At 41.1% G+C, this 25,195-nt stretch overlaps 1 protein-coding gene across 3 annotated transcripts; it reads right to left on the bottom strand.

The window, feature by feature from the left end:
• Positions 1 to 4,042: 4,042 nt before the first annotated feature.
• Positions 4,043 to 24,030, bottom strand: LOC119725871 (protein aurora borealis-like). 3 transcript variants are annotated; one of them, XM_038197463.1, is made up of 11 exons: positions 23,892 to 24,030; positions 19,749 to 19,924; positions 17,902 to 18,036; positions 17,503 to 17,596; positions 15,472 to 15,561; positions 13,115 to 13,171; positions 11,235 to 11,410; positions 9,132 to 9,212; positions 8,091 to 8,241; positions 6,471 to 6,710; positions 4,043 to 5,023 (listed from the first exon to the last, which is right to left on the bottom strand). In XM_038197463.1, the coding sequence occupies exons 1-11, from the start codon at positions 24,013 to 24,015 to the stop codon at positions 4,302 to 4,304; spliced, it is 2,046 nt and encodes a 681-aa protein (XP_038053391.1). In that variant the 5' UTR covers positions 24,016 to 24,030; the 3' UTR covers positions 4,043 to 4,301. The 3 variants fall into 3 exon arrangements, with proteins under 3 accessions (XP_038053391.1, XP_038053392.1, XP_038053393.1); XM_038197464.1 differs by having other exon boundaries at positions 4,045 to 5,023; positions 23,905 to 23,991; XM_038197465.1 differs by lacking the exon at positions 23,892 to 24,030 and adding an exon at positions 20,068 to 20,090 and having other exon boundaries at positions 4,045 to 5,023.
• Positions 24,031 to 25,195: the final 1,165 nt, after the last annotated feature.

Below are 25,195 nucleotides of genomic sequence, written 5' to 3'. Positions count from 1 at the left end.
CTTTGTTGTTTGAAAATCGGAAGCAGAAAATAGTCTATGTATTTTGAAATTGCCTTGATTGAGTCGGACCTCCGCAACCACTAATAATAGGCCTCCCCACAAACCGCGTTTCTTTGGGTGATTCTTTTAATTTGTGAACTTTCGGTAAGAGGTAGAGGCAAGGAGTTTTGATCTCGTGGTTGTCATGGTTGAGAAACTCAAATGTTTTTTTGGATATATCTACACGGATGGTGTATAATGTGCAAATGGATCCGAAAGCGGGCAAACAATGCACGCCTACATGCACTGAAGTAAAATGGATGCGTGTACTGTAAAATTATGGCGCCGCAATAGCGCGTTATAACGCGATAAATTACGGCGTTATAACGCGATAATAGCGCGTTATAACGCGATAATAGCGCGTTATAACGCGATAAATTAGGGCGTTATAACGCGATAATAGCGCGTTATAACGCGATAAATTAGGGCGTTATAACGCGGTAAATTAGGGCGTTATAACGCTATATAGCGCGTTATATCGCGATAATAGCGCGTTATAATGCGATAATAGCGCGTTATAACGCGATAATACGGCGTTATAACGCGATAATTTATGGCGTTATAACGCCGTAATAAATAAAAAAATGTATTCTTGGCGGAAATCAGCCACCGTAGATATATATACATGTATATCGAGATACGCAGTAGCCTAGCGCGCGCCGCCGGCGCTCCGTCGTGTCCGTAGGCCTGCAATGAGCCCGTCAGCGATTTTTTGTCTTTTCGGGATGGCCACATAATTTAGAAATTAAACGAAATGAAATTGTATAATGTTATTGAACATGTTGAAGTTTTATTATAATTCTACCGAGTCTATACCTCCTAGCACTGAAGAACTTACGTTCCCATTAAAAATTAGTGGGGCACCGACGCCACCACATTTACCCATCCATTTTCCTGACATAATAGCCTGCCGGCCAACTTCGCACAAAAAGCTGAGGCCGATTACCATCCTCGATTGCGGATGGCGGGAAACATTTTGTTTAACAATGGGTTCCCTCAACTATGAAGAAACAAACTGGTGACATCTCCTTCAGCCTTGCTAGGTGTAGACTAATTAAACTTCAATAGGCCTAAGTTATATTTCTCGAAATTTAAAGCGTCCGCTCTTAAATTCAAAAGTTGAAATTAATTAACTGATTACCTCTCATGGGCCGATTTTGTGTGTGCGATGTCTCATTGGAAAGATCGTAACTAGTTATGCTAGAAAATTTGAAAATCTATTTTTTCAAGGCGCCACACCGAAAAAGTACGATTACAGCAACTTTAACAGGAGCTGTCCCTGCTTTTTAGTTTTAGCAGGTTTCGACCTTAACTCTTTTTCACTGTAGCTAGCCAGCTGGGCTACTGAAACAGACTCATAACTAGCCCACAGGCATAATTCACTAGCCCCCCCCCCCCCCTCCTCAGTGGCCAGGGTCATTGAGGGATACTATTTGATGTGCCACAGAGCTTCCCACACAAGCATGACAAGTTGGTGCCCCCTCACAGCAGTAGTAGGCTTTGCCATCAAGCATAGTTGGCTGCATGCACACCTGCTTCAGTCCAGAGATCATCAAGGCCGGCATTTTCCATGTGTTGACCAATGGCTTTCAAGAAGTTGAAGCAGACATTGGAATCTTCCCAAGAGAAAACTTACTTTCTCTAAGTCTAACATGTCTAACTCGGGATTCGCCCATACGATCAAGTTCCTTGCCCCTGCTACACAGTGGCTGGTCAGCTGTTATGATGGTATGCTGCTGGCCCATATGATTTGAAATGTCCATAAAGGACCCCAACTTAGATATACACATTTGAAGAAAATCACACTTTTGTGTTTTCTAATGCTATATAGTTGTGTTAAAATGAAAGTTAATTAATAAAATTAACAAGCTGGGGACATGTACATGATAATGAAAATAGTTTTAGTGGATAGATCCATCAGTCTAGATAAAATTTGCCACATAATTAAAAAATGTGAAATTTGACCTCATTTGACCTTGAAATAAAAAAATTGAGATGGCATCCACCCACATATTATTTGTAATGGTTCAAAGAATTGATCTAGCATGGGGGCCAGCTATTCCCCAAAAGTGCCGTGATTTTTTTTTCTAGAGGACTTTTCCTTGTTTGGCTGGTCCACTAGTAAATGTCCGTGAAACTTCTGTTAAATATTCTTTTCACGAAGAAGTGGACTTTTAATGAAAATTTAAGGGATCAGATGTTCATAGTGCCCAGTGAGGCATCAAACTAACAATACACATTGTATAAAGGTAGAGCAAAGTACATTTTATTCTGAGCTAATTTGCATAGAATGTGCATCCAGCAGTTGTCTGGACTGCTCCATCTACGGAAGTAGGTGTGCAAGTAAATAAAACAATAAAAGGAATAATCCACTTACAAAAATGGGAGTGCAAGTATTAACACATTCATTCATTCATTTCATCTGAAAACCAACTAGCACAAACAGGTAAGTTTGGACATTTAAATTATTCTAAGTTGTTTGGTCTTAAAGCTATAGTCCATCATTTGCAGCCATCCGAAAAGTAACTGGCGTAATTATTGTTAAAAAACAAACTTGGTTGAAAGATAGTAAGGAAAATAAACTCCCTGTGAAATTATTCATTCTGTGAAGCTGTCATTTTGAAGTAATCAACGAAAGCTTGCGTTGATTAGTTTCTTTCGAAAGAAGGCCTTTCCAACGGTGCGTCTTAAGACGCACCGTAGGACAATTTAAATTAGTACAGTCGAGTCTCGTTATAACAAACTCGTTCGGACCTAGCCAAATTGTTTGTTATATCGGAATTTTGTGTTAAGAGGAACATCTGTCCCATTCATTGTGCACATAAATGCACATTCGGGACCAAGCCTTTATGTTTGTTATAACCAGAATTTTGTATTAACAGAGTTTGTACTAACGAGAGTCGACTGTAGTTCGTTTTGTTATTCGGCGAAGCGCGCGCAAGCATTGGCACGACGCACGCGCGGTTGCTATAATTCGTCGGATCAGTGCGCGACGTCGCGTATAGCTGCAATTCAAAACAATTCAAAACATGATTCAGTAACTTTTGATTTGAAATTGAGATCCTAGAATGCTGTTTTTCTCGGAATATACAGCTGAAGCTTAGCTGAAACTTCATCAGGTTAGTTGTTCAGTATCCTTCATTAGATTTTGAACACTTTTGTTGCTTCAAACGAACAAAATGCACAAATTACAAATGATGGACTATATCTTTAAATAAACGTTCACTGTATAGGCCTACATGTATTTACGGTAGTAAGGAAAATCAACCAACCAACGAAAGTTAAAGAGAGATTATTCCACATGGTACTTTAAGTACTGCAAACACTCACTAGTTAATAAAATTTCAGATTTGGATCAAGAACCACGTAAAAGATGGCAATAATGTACCAACAGAAATGGCTTCTTCCTAAAATAGAGGGTGCTATAATTTGCATAAGTCATTCATAACTATTGGTCAAGACTATTTCTTAACTATTGGACCATTCCTATTGGTGGAGAGCCTGTCACATGGGTGGTTTTATACAGTTGACATGGGTGACGCGAGGGGGGGGGGGGCAAGGCGGGGCACTTGCCCCCCTCTGGAAAAGCCACCAAAAAAACCGGAAAAAAAAAACCAAAACAAAAGACAGAATAAGAGGCGCAGAGTCCTAAGGCCAAAAAAAAAAATATTCGGTCTCTGGTCAGACCAAAGTTCCGGAATTGACGCGGAATTGTCCTCATGTACGTTGGTGTCCTCCATAATTTGCTTTGGTGCTTTCGATCATTTGCCTTGGTGCAATTTCCCATTCCTTGGTGCTCTTTGGTAAAAAAAATTGAGGTGCGGAAATAGAGGGCGCTGTTGGAGCTATTGCGGAACATTTTGGGGAAAAAAAGAAGATCGACGCGCGCGCTGACCAGAGACCGACTTACTGTTTTTTGGGCCTAATATTGCTATTAATTTAATGGGTTAGGTTGGGCTGGGGGGGGGGGGGATAAATTGAGAATATGCTGGTAAAGTACAGGGATTTCGGGGGGAAATGTGCTTTGCCCCATTCTAGAAAAAATCGTGTCAACGCCCATGACAGTTGATAAAACACTGACTGGTTTTAATCCTTTTTTTTGGCACTACTGTTTTCTGCGCGACATTGTGAGTAGTGGTAAACATCTCCTTATATGGAGATAAACATCTCCTTATATGGCTAAAGCCATTATCCATGTGCAGGCCCCCAAACGCATTTTCTGATGAATATGGATAATCACATACTCAGAATCCAATGACTCTTCACAGAAGTTGGTTTTTCCATCTGCATAAGTTCTCCTTATTGTCTGCCATTGGTGGACAGTTTCCCACTGAATATTCATTAGCTTGCATGGCCTCAATCTGGCCCTCGCTGTCCGTCACCTCCATGGACGTGAAGCTGTGTGAGTTGAACCCGCTATCCGACTGCATAGGGGTCACTACCTCCCTGAACTTTGACCCCGGGTTGACCCCGGCCATTTCCATGGTGACTGTAGACCCGCTGTTGATGCCACTCCCGGATTTGACGCAGCTGCCGAGCTTATTGAGTGATGTTTCTGGAAAAGATTTCAGGGAGAGAGGTAGCTCAGTGAAAATAGAGTCGGAGGGGGCGTGGCTTGCTCTCAAACGTAGGGTTGACGTCAGCTGCTTGCGGGAGGCGGCGCAAGGCATGCTGGTACCGTCGTACCCTTCAAACGAGAGCATGTCCTGAGAAAGGAAAAGACTGTCGCCAGCACCGTTCAGCATCTCTTCGTCGTTTTCCTGGAGGCCACCACAGCTCGATGATTGACCGGATAGAGGGCGCTCTTCGGAAAACTCGTCGGCCAATCGGATGTAAGACTGTTCCATGCTGCAGACGGAGGTGGCTCCGGCGGGGTCTAAGGACTGGGAATCCCCCGAATCATTGTAATCACTGCGATCAGTGGAATCACTGCTTTCATCGGAATCATTGTGAGGTGGTCGGTCCGGGGCTGAATGTTTGTCATCTGGAAAACAAAAGCAGGTTAAGGAATTAGACATAGTTTCTCGATTGAAGTTAATTACAGCTCTGATTTGGTGATTGCTGGCAAATAGCAGACTGACGTGAAGGGCCAGCATTTTAACTCTTTCAGTGCCAAAGTCGTACATGTACGAGGTATATTAGGTTAGAAATTGCCAAACCTCGTACATGTACGAGGTAGAGTAAGCATGCTATCACAAGGGGGCGCTCTTGCTCTTTCTAATAATATCATTTACATTCAGGTACAACCTGTATTTATTTGTTTCATTCGAGTTCTTGCGAGAGGGCGCAGCACTGACACTCATATTTTCTGCGAAAAGTGCGGAATTCCCCTGTGTGCAGGACAGTGTTTCAGGGTGTAGCACTATGTACGTGACTACTATTGACTGTCCAATGTACCAAGGACATACCAGAGAGCAACAACAATAAATTTAGTGAGTAAAACTTATTTACTTGTTTGTTTTTTTTTGCAGAATTTTGAACAATTAAAAAAAAGGTCGAAGTTGGGCACTTTAGGGTTACCAAATTTTGCGGGCACTGAAAGAGTTAAGCATTACCTTTTCTCTACAATTTTATAGAGAACCAAAGTCTTCCTGCGTATTGCGGTTCACACGCAGAGCTTAAAAGTGTGTGTTGACATCAACGCCCTAACCAGCGTGTGAACCAGAACAAAGACACAACATCACACTTCGGTACTCTATTCGTCGCTATGGATTATGTAAAATCTCACTTGAAAAACTGAAGAAAAATAAAAATTCTGGAGAAATTATAGTGATGCCGCCTGTCCACTCCGTTCACAAGTACCCCCTCACTGGCAAAGAAAGTACGGTATGGGGTGACCGACAGACGCCATCTTGCCTGACTGCAATTTTGCCGCGACGGGGGGCCGTACGTACCAGTGTGTGTACATAGTACAAATCCCCTGGTGTACGTGCGTCACACACAGGGAACGGTGCGCCTTAACCAGCTAAATGTCCCGCCCATGGGACGTCGTTGCTAGGCAAAAGGGCGCCCTCTTTTGTTGGCGCACGGAGCCCATTAAATTAAGATGTGTGCAAAATGCAATTAAGGTATAGAGTGCTAGACAAAAACTTTAATGTACGTGTACAATACATGTTACCGTCTTCTACATAACATTTGGGCCCAATTTCATGGCGCTGTTAACCACAGAATTCGGTGCTTACGATCACCATTTTGTGATAACTGCGTTAGCAGAAAAAGTATGTGCTTTCCCTCTAAGCACAGAATCCTAAGTTACGGGATGTATGCAAGCGCAGAAGCCAAAATTCCTCGCTAACCAGTGAAATATGCTCTGAATTTTCTGCTATAAGTAGGGATTTTCCACTAACATCAAACAGAGCGATTCTTGCCAGCCAAACTCAGCAATGTTTAATTAACACACATGGAATCTCATTAGGAATGCACACACGTACCTTGTGTACTAGCACATGGATGATCAACTTGCTTCGCACCCTCAAGATGGTTCTCGTCGCCGGAAAACGAGACTGACGTCATTTCGACACTAGGGGGCTCCATGCTGGCCAGGAATGGGAACAGCATGCCGCTCCGCGACTTGGACGCGTGTGGGAGAATGGGCGAGGCGTCTGGCATAATCATGTCACACGGGGGCGCTTTACCCTTCACTGACGAGTCACAGATGGGATTGGAGGAATCTTTAAGGTGACAGCGAAAAAAAGAAGGACTTTTATTAAATGTTTGTAATGGTAACAATATGAATAAACTACACTATTAGAACGATCCGAAAACACTCTTTCAGTTGGTATATGGTTGATATATGGGTGGCCAAACATATCAACATGCCCAACTCGTTTCCATGGGTACGATCTTGCTGCGCCATGTTGTTTCCCATCATGCTTTGCGCGATCTTAACCCCTGGAATTGTCTCATTTAAATGTGTCAAATATTGGCACATTTAAATTAGGACTGCAATTGATGTATATCTAACGCGCGACGCCATGTTTAAAATGTTCAAAGTTTTTTTTTGGAAGAATCAAACCTTTCATACATAAGGTTTTGACGTTGCGACATAAGGTTTCGGTGTTAGCACCGCTTTCGTCCCTTTACAACCAAATGTTTTTTGGGGCGAAAAACGAGGCTACCATAATCCATATCATACAGACATCGCGTAGTTTTGAAAAAAAAATGTTCGTATGTGACGTGACGTGCATAGCACGCGAGCGCATTATAGGGCGTGCGGTCTTCGTCATACGCGCAGTACACTCTGAATAGCCGGTCAGCGTCGTTTACACGCTCATCTAGGTCAGGGGTTAGTAAAGGAACGCGCACGCACCCATGGGGTCGAGGCTGCAACATGCCAGCTTTCTGAAAAGCAGTGAATAAATCTATGTCGGGGGTGTTGCGTGTGGTTTCCTGGTCAACTAAAGTCGCCTTGGTAAGCAGCTAGGGGGTAGTTCCTTGTCGTAAAAATTAAGTCGCCCATGCTCAGGAACGGATTAATTCATGTTAACAGGAGAGAAATGCACGCTTGAACAAAACATGTTGTTGAAAATGAATAAAACTTTTCCAACTACTTACTGACTGGATTGACCTGAAATATACAAATCCGAAAATGGGGTGCTGTGGTCCAATGGTTACGGTGTTCGACACGTGTGCCGTGGTACATGGGTTCAAATCCTGACGGGGAACATGGTGCTTGTGCTCTTGAGCAAGGCACTTGACCACTATTGCTTCGTCCTTCGCATGGGACGTAAAGCCGTAGGTCCCGTGTGTCGTGTAATGCACGTTAAAGAACCAAGTAACACTTATCGCTAAGAGAAGGGGTTTGCCCCGGTGTTTCTGGCAGTGGCTGCAATATGCGCCGCAGTACCTTGTAAACCCTTGTAATGGTGCTACATAATGGGTCTCATATTTCTATGTACTTTATTTACCTGTCTCTAATAATAATCATAATTTCCAGCACCTTGAGTACCTAATTGTTGGGAGATACGTGCACTATAAGACTTCGGTATTATTATTATTATTATTATTATTATTAAAAAAAACTCTCTTCCAATGTATCCCCTGGCCGTTACCTGAGGTAGCTGGGTAGAAGGTGCTTGAGATAGGGGAGAATGACGGGGAACCTATGTGGCCCACTGATGAGGCGGCACGAGAGCCCTGGCTGTAGGGAGTCCATCGCCTGGGGGTCAATTTGCTGGAGATGGGGCTGGACGAAAACTGACTCTGCAAGAAGGCAAACACGTCAACCATTACGTTTTGGTGCAAGATTTGGCAAAAGTTTAGCATGAACAGCTAGGGTCCTTCAATATGAAAGATTTACTGCTATCTACAAATGGACATAAAGGATTTGTTACGTATGCTTTAAACTTTTTTTTTTAATGTATGCGCGTCAGCCCGATACACTGTTTGCTGAGCCGGTAAGAAAGTCACATGTGTTGTAAATAATCGTCGATATATCAACTATAACTAATATTAGTTTATTGATATATCGATTATCAGCATGTCTGATGTTGACGGACCCTATGAAAATCAGCTCGGTTTGGGTACGGAAGTCATTTGTCAAAGCATTTAAAGCTATAGTCCATCATTTGCAGCCATCCGAAAAGTATTAACTGGCGTTATTATTGTTGAAAAACAAACTTGGTTGAAAGATAGTAAGGGAACTAAACAACCTGTGAAATTATTCTTTCTGGCAAGCTGTCATTTTGAAGTAATCAACGAAAGAAGGCCTTTCCAACGGTGCGTCTTACGACGCACCGTTGGAAATTTTAAATTAGTAGTTCATTTTGTTATTCGGCGAAGCGCGCGCAAGCACTGGCACGACGCACACGCGCGCACGTGGTTGCTATAATTCGTCGGATTCAAAACAATTCAAAACATGATTCAGTAACTTTTGATTTGAAATTGAGATCCTAGAATGCTGTTTTTCTCGGAATATACAGCTGAAGCTGAGCTGAAACTTCATCAGGTTAGTTGTTCAGTATTCTTCATTAGATTTTGAACACTTTTGTTGCTTCAAACGAACAAAATGCACAAATTACAAATGATGGACTATATCTTTAAAGTATTGAAACTTTCTCCCAAGTATAGGTTTTGTGACCCCCAACTGTTACCTGGACGGATCCCGGTGTCTGTACATGGCTGATGTCGGACGCCGATAACGTTGTGTCGTCAACTTGCCTGATTGGAGATATCTGCATTGGGGTTTCCGAAAAGTAAAAGAATCTAAGTCTGAAGACGTCGTAGTAACGTTCTCAAAACAACTGTTCTTCAGGCTTTGAGCTGCCAACTTGACCCTGGACTGAGTCCAGCAATTGAAGTGCTGGTCTAATACCTTGATGGTGTAGCGTTTTCAGATTATCAATTTTTAATTATCAATTCATCTTAATTTTTAGTTAATTATCACACTTTCAATTATCAATGTTCCTTTTTGAACTTTTTAATGATTAATTCTCCTGAATGCATTACTCATCGTTTTCCTTGTATATACATACACCCACATAGTGCCTATGCGATGTGTAGTCCCTATACTTTTATACAGAGTAAATGACCTTCACTGCCCACACACAAGTCATTGGTCAGTTTCTTAGTACAACCAAGTTACTTTTAAGATCATTGTTTTAAGGAACTATATTACTCATTCCTAGTCATTTTTCTGAGACTCAAGGAAACCACGATATGACTAAGTTTCCCCATTCTTAAGTATTTCTTATTCTCAAGACTTCCTGTTTCCACCAGTATATAAGTGCTGCTCCACTAGCAGTTCTTCATTCTATTCTGTTTCATTTCTATTTCAATTCCATTTCTATTCTAGTCTATTTCAGTTCACCCAGTTCTCCTTGTCTCAGTTCACTTTAACCAGTTCAATCAATCAATGTGTATTACAATATTGTTGTGGAATAAACGGTCACGGTAAACACAGTCCTCAACCAAAGAATTGTGTATCGACTCATCCATTCCCCAACAATGGAATTAGTGTCATTGGTTGGGGATTTTTGGCCGAGTGGTCCTTATATTGTCTTGGATCAAGACGTTGCTGTTGTACAATGGATACGTAATCACCAGCCGAAAGAGGGCGTTATCAAAACAAACCTGCTGTCGCCCACGAACCGCTATCATAACAACGTCTTGGGAATCTTGTAGTGGCTCTGTCATGCGTGCACACCTGCTTTGCTTAATTTATTCAGCACGCATTCAGCACCTTGTATATTAGAGTTCGAACCAAACTCCGCAATTTCAGCCGGTAGCATGCAAGATGCTACCAGGTTTTGTGCAACTTCACTTCAGCTTGGTGTACCGTTGGTCTGAGTATCACCCGTTATCCACTGAACCAAGCCCTCTATAACGTCTGATATGTCTAGACATGAAGATATATGCAAGCCGCGCACCAGCCAATCGGAGTCGACTTTACTAAATCGTGACATCATTTCATCCCCAAATCAGGACTAAATGCTTTGATTGGTCAATTCGAATGCAGTGTTTGTAATGCAACAGCCGGGCGCATATCGCGTAACATGATACAGAGCGCGTGACACGCGGTTTTTTTGTTATCCATTGTCTATGACGCGCAATGGGTGAATGACCAAAGACCCGATATAGAAAGGGCCTGCTGATTGGTCAAAATCTAGAGGTCAAAAAGCAGTCATCTTGCCTAATCAATCAGCGAATTTGCTCACTTATTATTACATAGACTAGTCGACCGTCGGATCGGTCCGAATTTTCAGAACACACCTCTGTACGATGATCCAATGAACCGGTAAAATTCGGCAAGAAGTGGGCTTTAGGCCAAAAAAAAAAAGTCTCTGGTTTCTGGTATGGAGCTTGCCCAAGAAGTGGTGCGGAGACGCGGCTTTTTTTTTTTTTTTACCTGATTTTTTTGCTTCAAATTCGGCTGATGACTGCAAATGGTGCCCGACTAAACTTGGTACAAATGTATGGGAGTCCAGAGAGGCCACATAAAGCTTATTCTCGACCATAACCCAATCTAAAAACACTTTAAAATTGTGCAGCAGCAGAATTCCAGTCAAACCAGTGAGTTTGGCAGTTTTGAGACATCATCTTTAATTGAAAAAAAAACTTTTTCATTTTGCCGACGCGCATGGTTACGGCGACGCGCGCGCATACCAGAAACCGGAGACTTTTTTTTTTTGGCATTAGAGTTGCTCTTTGAAATATATTTTTAAAAAAATGGAAACAACAGATGCCTTCAACTGTACCTGTGGTGAGGGGATATCAGGAATTCTCTCTGGGGAGATCTGATGGTCCAGCCCTACCCCCACGGGACTGATGATTGGGCTGGCCTCTCCCTGACTGAACAGCTTGCGTCGAAGAGAAGAACTGGAGAGTTCGTTGACTCCTTCGGCCTGGCTGTCATTGAAGGCAAACTGGTCTCCTTGAAGATAATGATAAGTTTCAGAAAAAAAGTTCAAATGACCATTTATGAGAGGTCCAGAAACAGCCAGGGTCGGGGGGCACTTAGAAAACTTTGCCTTGAATTCATCATCAGTCCTTCATCTTTACTAAAACACACAATATCCCTTTCTTTACCATGGGCGACTCTTGTCGACAAGAAGAACCCCCTGCTGGTTCCCATGGGCGACTTTAGTCGACCAGGAAACCACACACAGAACACCCTCAACACAGATATAATTATTCACTACTTTTCAGAAAGGCGGCATGTTGATATGTTTGGCCGTCCATACATCAACCATATACCAGCTGAAAGAGTGTTTTCGGATCGTTCTAATGGTGTAGTTTATTCATAGTGTTGCCATTACAAAAAAAAATGAGAAAAGTGCTTCAGAAGTATCCACGCACAAATTGAGGTATGGAGTGCCATTTGGTCATGTGGTGAAATGGCTTGCAGTTTGATAAATGGAACCAGATGAACAAACAGGCATAACTTTCTTATATTTACACATATGGACTTCATTTTTACATCACATAAAAGAGTAAGGTTCAAGGAACAAACTTTACACACAACACCTATGATTTAAATCACTCCTTGGCAGTGAAAATCTGGGTTGAAAAAAGTGAGTTTTGGACTTGCGGTCATTTTGTTCACGCTCTAGTGATTTCCGCATGACTGAGCAAACAATTTGGTCCTGGGGAGAGCCAAGTCAATAAACTATGTGGTAATGAAAGGGTTAAAGCATTTTGAACAGTTGCTAATACAATCCATTGTTATACACAGATAATCACTAAAGTCTTAAAGCAATTTCACCCCCCCCCCCTCCAAAAAAGAAAGAAAAGGGCACAATTTGTTTATCTTGTACAAAACAAATACCATTTTGCAAAAGGACGTCTGAGGGATGAAGCAGAATTTTCAGCATAAAAAGTTGATTTCTGAATAAAAAATAAGTGACATTTAAACGGACACTAGATCCTGGAACAGCCCAATTGGGATACAAAACGCGCTTTGAACGAGATCATGTTAATCGGAAAAAACATTTAAAATAGGATAGAAACATCCACACAACTATCCTTTCAAAACTGGGCGTTTTTGTGTTATTCCTGTATTATGCGTGCGAGAACGAATTTCGGGCTCCACTTTTGCGTCCCCATTTATTCGAGCCGTTTGGATGCTAGTTGTGATTTCATTCGTACGCGTAAAGTTTTCGCCTTTTGCGGACGTTGAAGAAAACACATTTTTTTTGCATTGGTGATTGGTCACCGCTGTTCCCGAGACACACAACATGTATATCATACACTCTATGAGAACGACACGAAAAATGTATTCGTACTCCATCGTGTCCGATGAAAACAACCTGGTTTTTTTTTTCTTTTCTCGAGAACGGTAAGACATTAGGTTGGTTTCCTTTCAACCAGATGTTTGAAATAGGATAAGTAAACAATCCAAAACATGAAATTTTCGGGGATTTCAGGATCTAGTGCCCCTTTATCATTGGCAAAATTTGTTATACAAGATGAATGAAATAGTACAACGTCAAAACGACATTTATTTTTTTGCTCCAAATATTTGAATTGAATTAGAAATTAGTGTGCTAACTGCTGTACCCAACATTCTTTTGTGGACCCCAGTGTGGTCATTGTAGAGACATTGTACTGCATTTGTTTTGGTCATTACTGAACTTACCCAGAACTGCTTGCAGATCAAAGTCCACAGGCAGCGTCACTGTAGTCTGGCACGACACTGAGAAGGTATGACAAAAATAAACCACTATTAAAGAGGTTGTGGAATGCTCGAAGACATTTCCGTCATTTTTCGGGTATATGTAGCCTAAGCCCCCCCCCAAAAAAGTCTCTGGTTTCTGGTATGCGCGCGCGTCGCCGTAGCCATGCGCGTCGGCAAAATGAAAAAGTTTTTTTTTCAATGAAAGATGATGTCTCAAAACCGCCAAACTCACTGGTTTGACTGGAATCCTGCTGCTGCACAATTTTAACGTGTTTTTAGATTGGGTTATGGTCGAGAATAAGCTTTATGTGGCCTCTCTGGACTACCATATATTTGCACTAAGTTTAGTCGGGCACCATTTGCAGTCATCAGCCGACATTTGAAGCAAAAAAATCAGGTAAAAGAAAAAAAAGCCGCGTCGCCGCACCACTTTTTGGGCAAGCTCCATTCCAGAAACCGGAGACTTTTTTTTTTTGGCCTAAGGTGTGATGAAATAAAAACGACTATTGTTTCTGTCATGAAATGAATACAAAAGGTACTTTTGAGAGCTGTTTTTAAGGTCCTGTTTCGACTCGCACGTGCAATTTGTGTAACAGTCGTCGTTGGGGGCAGCAAACAAAACATAGTAAATCTTGACGTAATAAACAGGACTCCCTATGCAGCGTAGTATAAACGAGTCCTGTTTATTATGTCACAGTTTTTCTGATTTTACGAAGAACCCGACGACTGTTGATTTCAATTATGCGCTCGCCGACCAACAAATTACTCGATGAATTTCACTTTTATAAACATATAAACGCACATTACAAAAGAATGGGAGTCTGTCACTAAGATATATATGGGTCTACTCTACAATATAAAAATATAAAACACAAAACGATTTTCAGCATTTCACAACCTCTTTAAACAGGAGTCAGAAATTAGTGCTGCCTTTAAGCGGTCTGGGAGGGCAGTGCGCCCTGATAAAGTGATGAACATCTGGCAAAAACTTTGTGTCCTGCTAAAATCGCATACAAATGGCCCTGCTATTTTTTTTAATATCGTCCACTCCACAAAAGAGGACTAAAATTTCATGGGTTTCTGATTAAATCAGTGCCATGGAAAGGCATGAATGAACTTTTTGAACAAGTATTTTCTGGCAACAGTTTTGTGCCCTACTCAAATTGCATACATATGGCCCTGCTATTTTTTTTTATATCGTCCACTCCACCAAAGAGGACTAAAATTTCATGGGTTCCTGATCAAATCAGTGCCATGGAAAGGCATGAATGAACTTCTTGAGCGAGTATTTTCTGTGTTCTCAAAACAGTGATCTCTGTATTTAATGAGCAAACTGTGTGAAGTTGCCCATCAGGGCACAAGTTCACAACTCAGAGATGCCAAAGGGTCTGCTTGACAAAATCGGAACATGCACGATTCCACAACACTGCTGCTGTCGGTGTCCATAGTACATGTACATGTACATGACCGCTGCATGCGCTACGCGATGCGCTCGATGAAAACATGGTTATTATAAGAAAGAATTTTGCATCGGGTGATATAAATCAATTTAGGTTTTGCCCTTCACCGACGTTTAAACACTGTATACTCAGTGTGTAACCTCCCGAGTGAAAGCTGGAAAAAATCACTCGGGTGGGACTCGGACCCACGACCTCCTGCTTTCTAGTGCAGATATCTTACCACTCGACCACCGAGCTAACGGGATCGGTTGGCTGGTTCGAATCTGATGTACATAGCAGCGGGTACCGCATAAACTATTATAAGATGGAATAAACTATTATAAGATGGAATTTTGAAAACATGGTTGATACCCGGCGTTTTTTGTATTCACATATATTGCACTGGGATCGGAAACTACCAATAACTGAAATGATAGACTTAATTTCCAGGCTGAATGCTACGTGTGCTTAGAGCACAACACGCCCGCACGCGGTGAAGCACGCATGAAGCACCGCTGTACACTGCGTGCAAGTACGTTGGCCGCCCGTATCGCATGCAGGCTTGCCACCAACACAAAGACTGTTTTTAAGACTACTTCAACAAACAACGTTGTGCCATGCGTGCGCCTAAATCTACAAACGCAAGAGCGCTAATGAGATAAAAATCAACACATTGGTACAGTTTTTCTTCTCTTTTTCCGTTTTTTTGACGGCCAGAAAAAAACAGAATTTTGTGAGATTTACAAAAAAACAAAACGGAATTCCAGTTAAAACCGGAAAAGTGGCATCTCTGATGACTATGCTCACCACAGCATCCTGTGCTAATTCCTGTAAGCACAGAATCCTTAGTACTCAACAGCATAATATAAAGCCACTGACCTTCTGTCCTCTCCTTGTTCTGGCAGCTGTTCTCATTATCATGTGATGAGCGCTCTGGTGCCTCGGAGCAACTGTTGCTGTCTTTAGCCTCTGGAACGGGAAGAAGAAATCTTCTTGAAAAGCTTCGCTCTATCTACTCAAGTTAAATTCTCTTGTTTTATTGTACGTGGATACTTTATTTAATAAGTAGTCTAGAATGGCCTAATCTTAAGCCAGTGAAAATGTGATGTCATTTACGTCACTCAAAAACCCTCATTTGCAATTTTGCGTCGCAAAGGCTCAGCGCGTGGTGCAGCATGACGTGAACAGTCCTCTTAAGACCAACCCGACCGACCGAGGCTACTCGGGTTGGGACACACCATTTTGGGGAGCCTGCCCGGGGGGATTAGGATATTTAGGAGCACTTATCCTATAATTGGTTCCATAAAGGAGTACGTGAAGGTCACTCTGCCTGAGAGATTTCAAGCATAATACTTCGTTGCTGAAATCAATCTGTCCGCCGACAAAAGCATTATCATAATGATGTACCTTAAATGTTGACTTATGTTAACTGTGAAAATCGGTGAATAAACGGCCGAGAACGATCTCTTCACTGTGGCCGTTTGTGCTGACTCTCGACCACAAACTTGCAGTTCCAGAAAGCAGTGTGGCTAATAACAGGTGGTAGTTTATTTAACCGACAATTGATTTATGTGGGACTGTAGACTGGGGATCAGAGTTTGTTTACTTAAGGACCCCCCACAGAGGTCCAAAATGGTGCGTGAAACAAGCAACTTTCTTAAGAGGGCCGTTTTCGTCATGGCAAGTCAAAGGTGTAGTTCACGTCCGCGACAGAGCACGTCCGGCAGAAAAGCTCACATTCATCAAAGGTGAGACTGTGATGATTGTATTGTTCGTCCTTGTGCAAAGTTACACTGTCTTCTTTTTAACTCTTCTTTTTAATTAAAAATACGATATAACAAAGCATTGAGTGTCTGCTAACAGATGGGACATATTTTTTTTTTGCATCCTTGAAGATGACATGCTTAGGCTTATTAGGCGAAGTAAAAAACAAACATGTTTCTCGTCCCCGCCCGCTTTCTTTTTTGGAGGCCGCCTGGATTTTTTGATTACTTTATATTTTTGAAAAATGTAGTTAAAAAACCCGAAAAAGTCTACAAATTCATCGGAAAATAAATACCAATACCAACACAACTCTAAATGACACTGTAAATATGTTCAGTTCTCTTGTCCAACTTGTCTTTCATTTTTAAAAGTGTCTTTGAACAGTGGAACTACAACGGTTGCAGGAAATTTTGAAAAGGCGGTCATCTTGAATAAAATTAAAAAATATAAAATAAAAAGCCCCGCTTCCTCCCTTTTTTCAAAAACCCCGGACGAGAAACATGTTTGTTTTTTTACTCGGCCTTATGGCTTTATTTAATTGCTTTTTCATTTATATTTTTCCATATTTGTTTGCTAAACTTCTATTTTTATATTTATTTCCTTTATTAATGTACGTGTACATGATATATGAACTGCATATTGTTAAAGGAAATAAATGTTATATTGAATTGAATTGCATGGCATCCTAGGCTTGGGTGTGTCCCTTAGTGTAAATATTCAATCCCCTGTGACACAACACTAAAAAAATACCTAAAAAAACTTTAATATGATTGGAAAGTTGGGTGCTTAAATATAACATGCCTGACAGATTTTTTTGGCCAGCTATTGCCCTTCAATGCAGTCAATATGCTAATATACTATGTAATACTTTAGGCGGATTGCATGAGCATAATCACATGATCGATTGATCAACTGGCTGCCTACTGCCCTCCAAAGCAGGCAATATGCTACTATTTCACCTGCTATAGTTGGAGGGTTCTGTGAAATGCATTATGGGATGTTGGCACCTATTTCCCCCAAGGAAGTAAATGCTACATTTTTTTTTCTACTTGATACAGCTGGAGGTTTGGGATAAGGTAAAACTATCGATGCATTTTTTTTGACCATCTATTGCCCTTCAAAGGAGTCAATATATCACTAGTTTACCTGATACAGTTGGAGGATTGGGTGAGAACGTCACATGCTTGATGGGCCGCTTCACTGACCAGGGAGATGGAACCAAATGTTGCTGCGAAAAGAACTGGTTCAAAAAGAAGTATTGATTATTTGTGGTAATGAAACCAAGGATTCTTTAAAGGGAATATTCAACATTTGCAAACATCGAAAAATAAAACTACCAAGTTTTTACGAAATACCTTACCAGGATGTTGGTAAATGACAGTCTAAAGCATCCTGTAAAATTATGGCACCTGGTGTGAAGTCATTTTCAAGAAAATGGTATTTTTGTATACATCTCCGTTTTTTGATCGGAATTTCCAACAATTTATTACGAAATTAAATTCAGAAGCAAAAGAGTTAAATCTTACACCACTGGTCTGGACCCACCTGTTCAATAGCCAGCTGGGCTCGCTCCTCTGTGTCGCTATCCAGCGTACTCTCCTGCTGCAGAGCATGCTCATCAATGTCAGCAGGGTGCAATATGGCCAGCTGGTCTATGGACCAGCGGAACAAAGAACTCTTCTAGAAATTGGACAAAAACAAATGTACATTGTGATGAATCTTAACATTTGGGCGTAAACATTTGTGTGAAAAGGATCATACATACAAAATGGAAATTGGACACAAATACATGTACAATACGATGAGGCTAACCCTAACCCACCTCACTCCTCCAAAATCCTCCTGGCAGTTTTGGAGGATTCTAGAGGATTGAGGATGAATGGTGATTGAATCAAATGAGGATTCTGGAGGATTGAGGATGAATGGTGATTGAAGCACATGAGGTTTTTTGGAGGATTGAGAATGAATGGGGATTGAAGCACAAGAGGATTTTGGAGGATTGAGGATGAATGCATTTTGAGGCAGGACTGTCTGATGATTTTGAAGGATTTGGCGTTGGCTATCCTTCATTTAAACACGAGTGCAAAGTTTGGGATGAGGAGGATTTTGGAGGATTGAGGATGAATGCATTTTGAGGCAGGACTGTCTGACAATTTTGAAAAATTTAGGCGGAGTTGCAAAATTTTGGAAAATTTTGGAGGATTTTGGAGGATTGAGGATGGTTGTAAGCAACAAGGGCCTAGGGGGTTAGGGTTAACATTCAGGCGTAAAATTTGATTTGAAAAGGATCGTACATACAAAATGTACAAATGCAAAACGTCATCACCGAGTCAATATCCTGTGCGGGAACAGTACAAGTTAAAGGGAAGATACAACATTAGCAAACATCGAAATGATAAAATTATCATGAAATACCCTACTAAAGCATCCTGTAAAATCCTGGTGCGCTGACATTTTCAAGAAATATTGTATTTTTCCAACGCTGATTGGCCGACCAGCATTGGAGAAAACTGGCTTTTTACAAAAACTGCTCCTAATTTGTCATAATTATTGAGTTATCTCGCATTTTCTTTGCATTTGATTACACACCTGTGGAGGGGTACAGGCCCGCTAGACTGATTATCTGACCTTACAATTCCCCAAAGTCTATAAATTGCTCAGTTTCATCTTAATTGGATCAGGGAACCAGACTACAAGAACATGATTGGTTTTCTTGGTTTCTCCAGCATCTACAATAGTACAAGCCAAAAACATGACACAAGTCAGTTTAACAATATTTACTATAGCATACTAATCCTCCAAATCCATTTATTTCTGAATGTTGCAGGAAAAGCAAATATTGTACATTCCCTTTAAAGGGAATGTACATCATTGGCTTTCGCTGTAATTTTCAGAAATGAACTAGTTGAGGGGTTAGTATAATAGATCAAAATATTTTCAAAATTTTTTCAAGTAGTCTGGTTCCCTGACTCCACTAAAGATGAAATGGATCAATTTTTAGATGCCAGAAATTGTAAGGAAAAGGAACCAGTCTAGCTGGCCTGCACCCGTTCATGAACATGTAATCAATAGCAAACACAATTTGGACTGAAACAAATGGTAAATTTGGAGCAGTAGTTGAAAAATAGTCAGGTTTTCCAACGGTGGTCGGCTGACCACCGCTGGAAATGTATACAAAAATACCATTTTCTTGAAAATGTCTTCACACCAGGTACCATAATTTTACAGGATGCTTTAGACTGTCATTTACGAACATACTAGTAAGGGCTTTCGTAAAAACTTGGTAGTTTTATTTTTCGATGTTTGCAAATGTTGTATTTTCCCTTTAAGTAGTAAGAAGAGGTGGTACTTCGGTGGCGCCCTTTGTAAAAAAAAAACTCATGCACTAGTACCTTAGAACTGGCAGGGGTAGCAGCGCTCCTAGCAAAGACAGAGGGGCTAAACTGGGTCAGGTGCAAGCTGTCCACGCTGTCGGCTTCAAAGGGATTCAGCGTGTTGTTGGCGCTGGTGTCGGGAATGTTCCCCTGACCACTGCAGGAACTCTCCTCCATCGCTCCTCTGATGAAACCTGACGGAAAATGATTTGAATAATATTATTAGAGAGGTTTCACTGCCATTAAAGATATAGTCCATCATTTCTGATTTGTGCATTTTGTTCGTTTGAAGCAACAAAAGTGTTCAAAATCTAATGAAGGATACTGAACAACGAACCTGATGAAGTTTCAGCTCAGCTTCAGCTGTTTATTCTGAGAAAAACAGCATTCTAGGATCTCAATTTCAAATCAATAGTTGCTGAATCATTTTTGAATTGGGCCTGAATTCAGCATCCGAGACGTGTTCTCACTGAGCCGATTGCAGCTATACGCGATGTCGCGCACTGATCCGACGAATTATAGCAACCGCGCAGGCGTGTGCGTCGTGCCAATGCTTGCGCGCGCTTCACCGAAAAACAAAACGAACTACTAATTTAAATTTTCCTATGGTGTGTCTTAAGACGCACTGTTGGAAAGGCCTTCTTTCGTTGATTACTTCAAAATGACAGCTTCCCAGAAAGAATAATTTCACAGGGAGTTTAGTCCCCTTACTATCTCTCAACCAAGTATGTTTTTCAACAATAATTACGCCAGTTATTTTTCGGATGGCTGCAAATGATGGACTATAGCTTTAAACACGTTAACAGGTTAAAGCTATTCGTAACTGTTAGCAACCAAATGCTCTTTGTAATACACGTATGCACGTGTACGGTGTGATACATGCGTGGAATATGCTTACCATAAGCACGGCATTTTCTGCTATAATAAGCAGGGATTTTTCGCTAAATTGTAAGCAGAGTAAAAAAATTTGGCCTTGCTCCGTATTTCAATGGGTAAAGGCAAGGGTTCAGTGATCAGAGACCGTGGAGTGTACTCCGACCATATAAGCCTGGTCGATATTTCACTCGCGCATGCGCCAACTCGCCGGCCGCCTTGACGATGGGGGATACGCAAACCTGTTAGCCTGATAACAATGCACGTAACTGCGAACGGTTTTCCCAGCTTGGATTTCTTTAAATTTTATTGTGTAAATTAGCAATTTTATAATGATAGGGAAATGAAATATATACTATTGAACTATATTCCCGAATCCTATGAAAAAATAACGATGCCGGTAGAAAGGTGAAAAATTTGCTGTAATGATAGGGAAAATGAAATACTATTGAACTATATTCCCGAATGCTATGAAAAAATAACGATGCCAGTAGAAAGGTGACAAATTTGCTGTAAAATGTCCGAATTTTGACCAGCGTACACATAGGCGTACGCGTACATTATCATGTGCCGGTACGTGTGTATACTGGTACGTGTTTTCACAGCTTAAAAAAAAAAAACAAGTCAGGTGTGTTTACAAACACAAATGCCCCGCAACCGTGACTGTTCCCATGACACAACACCACTCTTTTAAAGGGAATATACAACATTTGCAAACATCGAAAAATAAAACTACCAAGTTTTTGCGAAATACCTTAATAGGACGTTGGTAAATGACAGTCTAAAGCATCCTGTAAAATTATGGCACCTGGTATACTGTCATTTTCAAGAAAAGTGGTATTTTTGTATCAATAAACCGATCAGCGTTGGAAACAACTGGCTTTTTTTCAAATACTGGCCCCAATTGACTATTGCACTTGTTTGCAATCGATTACAAACCTATGAACGGGTACGAGCCAGCTAGACTGGTTCCCTGACCTTACAATTCCCCAATGTATGTAAACTGCTCTGTTTCCTCTTATATGGAGTCAGGGAACCAGACTACAGGTAAATGATCGTTTTTCTCGGTTTTTATAGCATTTTCGAACCCAAAACCTCCAAAAAGTCAGTGTAACTATATTTGCTTTATATTTCCAATCCCCCAATTCCATCCATTTCTGAAAATTACAGCAAAAGCAAATGATGTATATTCCCTTTAACATCAACTTACATGTACCTTGGTCACACGGAACATTCATTGACAGCATTAGTGTCTTCTGTAGGTTTTATATGAATTAATCCCTAATCCCTATAATCTCAGAATAAATACAAGATTTCTATTGTTTTAGCCACTGTGAACTTGACCCTTGACCTTTTGGCCCCAAATTCAATAGGCTTCTTAGGATTACCAAGAACAATCCACAAACCAAATTTGAAGTTCATATGTTAAGTATTTCTCAAGTTATCGCGCTGACAAGATTTGTATTGTTTTAGCCACTGTGAACTTGACACTTGACCTTTTGACCCCAAATGCAATAGGCTTCTTAGGATTGCCAAGAACAATCCACAAACCAAATTTGAAGTTCACATGTAAAGTATTTCTCAAGTTATTGCGCTGACAAGATTTCTATTGTTTTAGCCACTGTGAACTTGACCTTTGGCCTTTTGGCCCCAAATGCAAAAGGCTTCTTAGGATTGCCAAAAACAATCCACAAACCAAATTTGAAGTTCACATGTAAAGTATTTCTCAAGTTATCGCGCTGACAAGATTTCTATTGTTTTAGCCACTGTGAACTTGACCTTTGGCCTTTTGGCCCCAAATGCGAAAGGCTTCTTAGGATTGCCAAGAACAATCCACAAACCAAATTTGAAGTTCACATGTAAAGTATTTCTCAAGTTATCGCGCTGACAAGATTTCTATTGTTTTAGCCAATGTGAACTTGACCTTTGGCCTTTTGGCCCCAAATGCGAAAGGCTTCTTAGGATTACCAAGAACAATCCACAAACCAAATTTGAAGTTCATATGTTAAGTATTTCTCAAGTTATCGCGCTGACAAGATTTGTCCGGACACACACACCCACACACCCATACTTGTTTCACATGACTAGTGTGGACTTTCCATTGCTTTCGTGTAGTTAAGAAAAACCAGTGAAAAAACTCATTTTTCTCAAACTGTGAAAACTCTTTCAACCCAATTTTTTTTCTATGATTCCCTTTAGTGTTTCTCTTCATTCTGCTACAGATAAACCTAACCCAAAAATGCCTCTAAACCTGTTTTCCAGAAATGGGGAAACACTGTGTGGACGTGGGGTAAGTCCACACAACGTCGGTGCTACCTACATTATGTGGACGTCTTTTGTTCGGAAGTCCACACTGCGTATGTAAGACAAACTCACCCACCCACCCACACACACACCCACCCACCCACCCACCCACCCACCCACCCACGGAAGGACAAGGCGGAAACAGTATGCCCCTTCGGCTTCGCCGCGGGGCATAAAAATAGCAAATATCAAAACATATTTGAAGAGAATAGTTCATTAGCTATTCAACAACAACATCTTTCCAATCGGGTAAATATTTATTGAGTTATGGCCAATTGAAAACAAGTGCTGCTTTTACATCGGTTTGTCCTTGTGCTGTGGTACGCTGTGCACAACACATCACGGCGCACATTTTTGTCAGCCAATTCATTGGCATCAATTGCACGTCCGAGACTTAGATATATTTATAAGTAAAATTATTATAAGGGCTATAAAGCTTCTTGATGTTTTTCTTTCTTTTTTTCCCGATTTCGTTATTTTCTCTAATTTGTGGCTCTGGACTGGAGGACGGGAGTATTTTTTTTTTTTAAAGTTAATAAAGTCCAACATTTTGTTTGGTCCAATTTCCATTTTCCCCCCCAATTTGTGGCTCCGGCGGATTTTTTTTAGGGAAATAAAGACTGAAAGTTAAACTTTAGTCAAACATTTCGTGAGGTCTGATTCCCGCCCCCGGAATACAACATCACAATGATAGTGTAAGCCCGGAACCAGACTAGGCAACAAGGCTAGTGTAGTAGTACTACAGTACACCGTCATAGTACATGTAGAAAGCGTACCAAGTACGACTACCGGTACGAATAACGCGCAGTCGACATCATGATAAACTTCCTGACTTCAACTTCAATCTAGACAGCAATGTATAAATACTTCGTTCACACACACCTGAAACCTTAAACCTTTCTACATTCACAAAAATAAACACCTCATAGGCCTACAATTACTCATATTTACACTAAAATTGGGGGTAAATTCAAAGTGTTTCACCTCCCGCGCTTACCGCAATCTGAAATAAGAGCGCCCTCAAGAGGTAAGGCGAAACTACCGGGTCCCTTCGGCCCGGCAGGACTTCAAATGTTGGGGGACAGCTAGCAATGAATCTTGAAAGCATTAGGAGGTTGACCTGCTAATTTTAGTGATTTTTACCACGAAAATGCACAATATTTGTCACAATTGGATCAAACCACACATATACACCACCCCTTTCACACATTTAGGCCACGCCCACAAATTGGGAGGAAAATATCATGACGTTTGAAAATGCTTGCAAAATATTCTCATATAGTTTATTTCAAAGCATGGAAGAAAATGAAAAAAATACAGTTCTGAGTTTTAATTCCTTGCGCGCCTGGCCCACCTGCCCCCCCCCCCCCTTTTTAAAAAATATTAAGCTCTGCACCCAAATGTATAGGGCCAGTTTAATTGGTCATGTCCTTAATTTACGCTTCCGTATATCGGCAAAAATGAGTACGTCCAGCTTACCTCGAATGATTAGAGCTTTGCGGCTCTGCATCCCAAATTTCATGCTTTTACCACAATTTGGACATGATTTGGACAAAATAATGGGCCAAAGGAGCTCCGCTATTACACAGGATTTTAGCCGGCGAGAAGGGGGATGGGGGGGGGAGGGGTGTAATTAAGGCAGGTATTTACCCGCCCCCACCCAATATTTTGTAAAGGGTACCCTTTTTACACGGTTACGTCTCGATAGTCCGAAGTACCACCTTTTTTTGTTGGAATGTTGCGCACACGCCCTGAAAAACACCACCTCAGTATTGTCCGATATCGATAGTGCTCATGATTGTACGGTTTGAACAGCAACCCCATAGGAAGATGGTACCAGCGTCCCAACTTGGGTGCAACCCTGCAAAAAAAAATCCCATAGACACCAGTGCTAAATGCGCATACTTCAAAATTCTTTTAAAAAATACTCCGAACTCTCACAGGTATTCAAGCTACACAGAAAAATGATGATCAATGTGTCATATTTCATTTTGAGATATTCTCACCCAAAGAAGACGACCCCTATTTTCCCCAAAGCGGAAAAGCAGCCATCTTGAAAAACGATCACTCCACAACATGGCAAAATAGCGCCACTTTTGAGCCCAAGCATCCAAAATGCTCAAAATTGAAAGCCCCAAGTCCGGGCCAGAGGTTCATTACCATATCTCTTCAATTCCCCAATTTTATAGCTCTCAAAACTCTCTAATATAGAATATTTTGAGGGTATAACTGTTATTCACAGGCGGCATGAGCCAGTGAATAAAAGTTATACCATAAAATATTCTATA

Source organism: Patiria miniata, unplaced genomic scaffold (genome assembly GCF_015706575.1).
Source record: "Patiria miniata isolate m_02_andy unplaced genomic scaffold, ASM1570657v1 HiC_scaffold_19, whole genome shotgun sequence".
Lineage (NCBI taxonomy): Eukaryota > Metazoa > Echinodermata > Asteroidea > Valvatida > Asterinidae > Patiria > Patiria miniata.
The sequence above is the reverse complement of the archived record's forward strand: the minus strand, read 5'-3'. Positions and strand labels throughout refer to the sequence as shown.

Excerpts from the sequence above, each read along its gene's own strand:
- LOC119725871 (XM_038197463.1), bottom strand. The coding sequence starts at position 24,015 with ATGCTTTCAAGATTCATTGCTAGCTGTCCCCCAACATTTGAAGTCCTG. Across the intron at positions 17,597-17,901 it reads CCCAGCTGGCTATTGAACAG|TTCTTTTCGCAGCAACATTT; the intron begins GTGGGTCCAGAC and ends TTTTTGAACCAG. Across the intron at positions 6,711-8,090 it reads CTTCTACCCAGCTACCTCAG|ATTCCTCCAATCCCATCTGT; the intron begins GTAACGGCCAGG and ends GTCACCTTAAAG.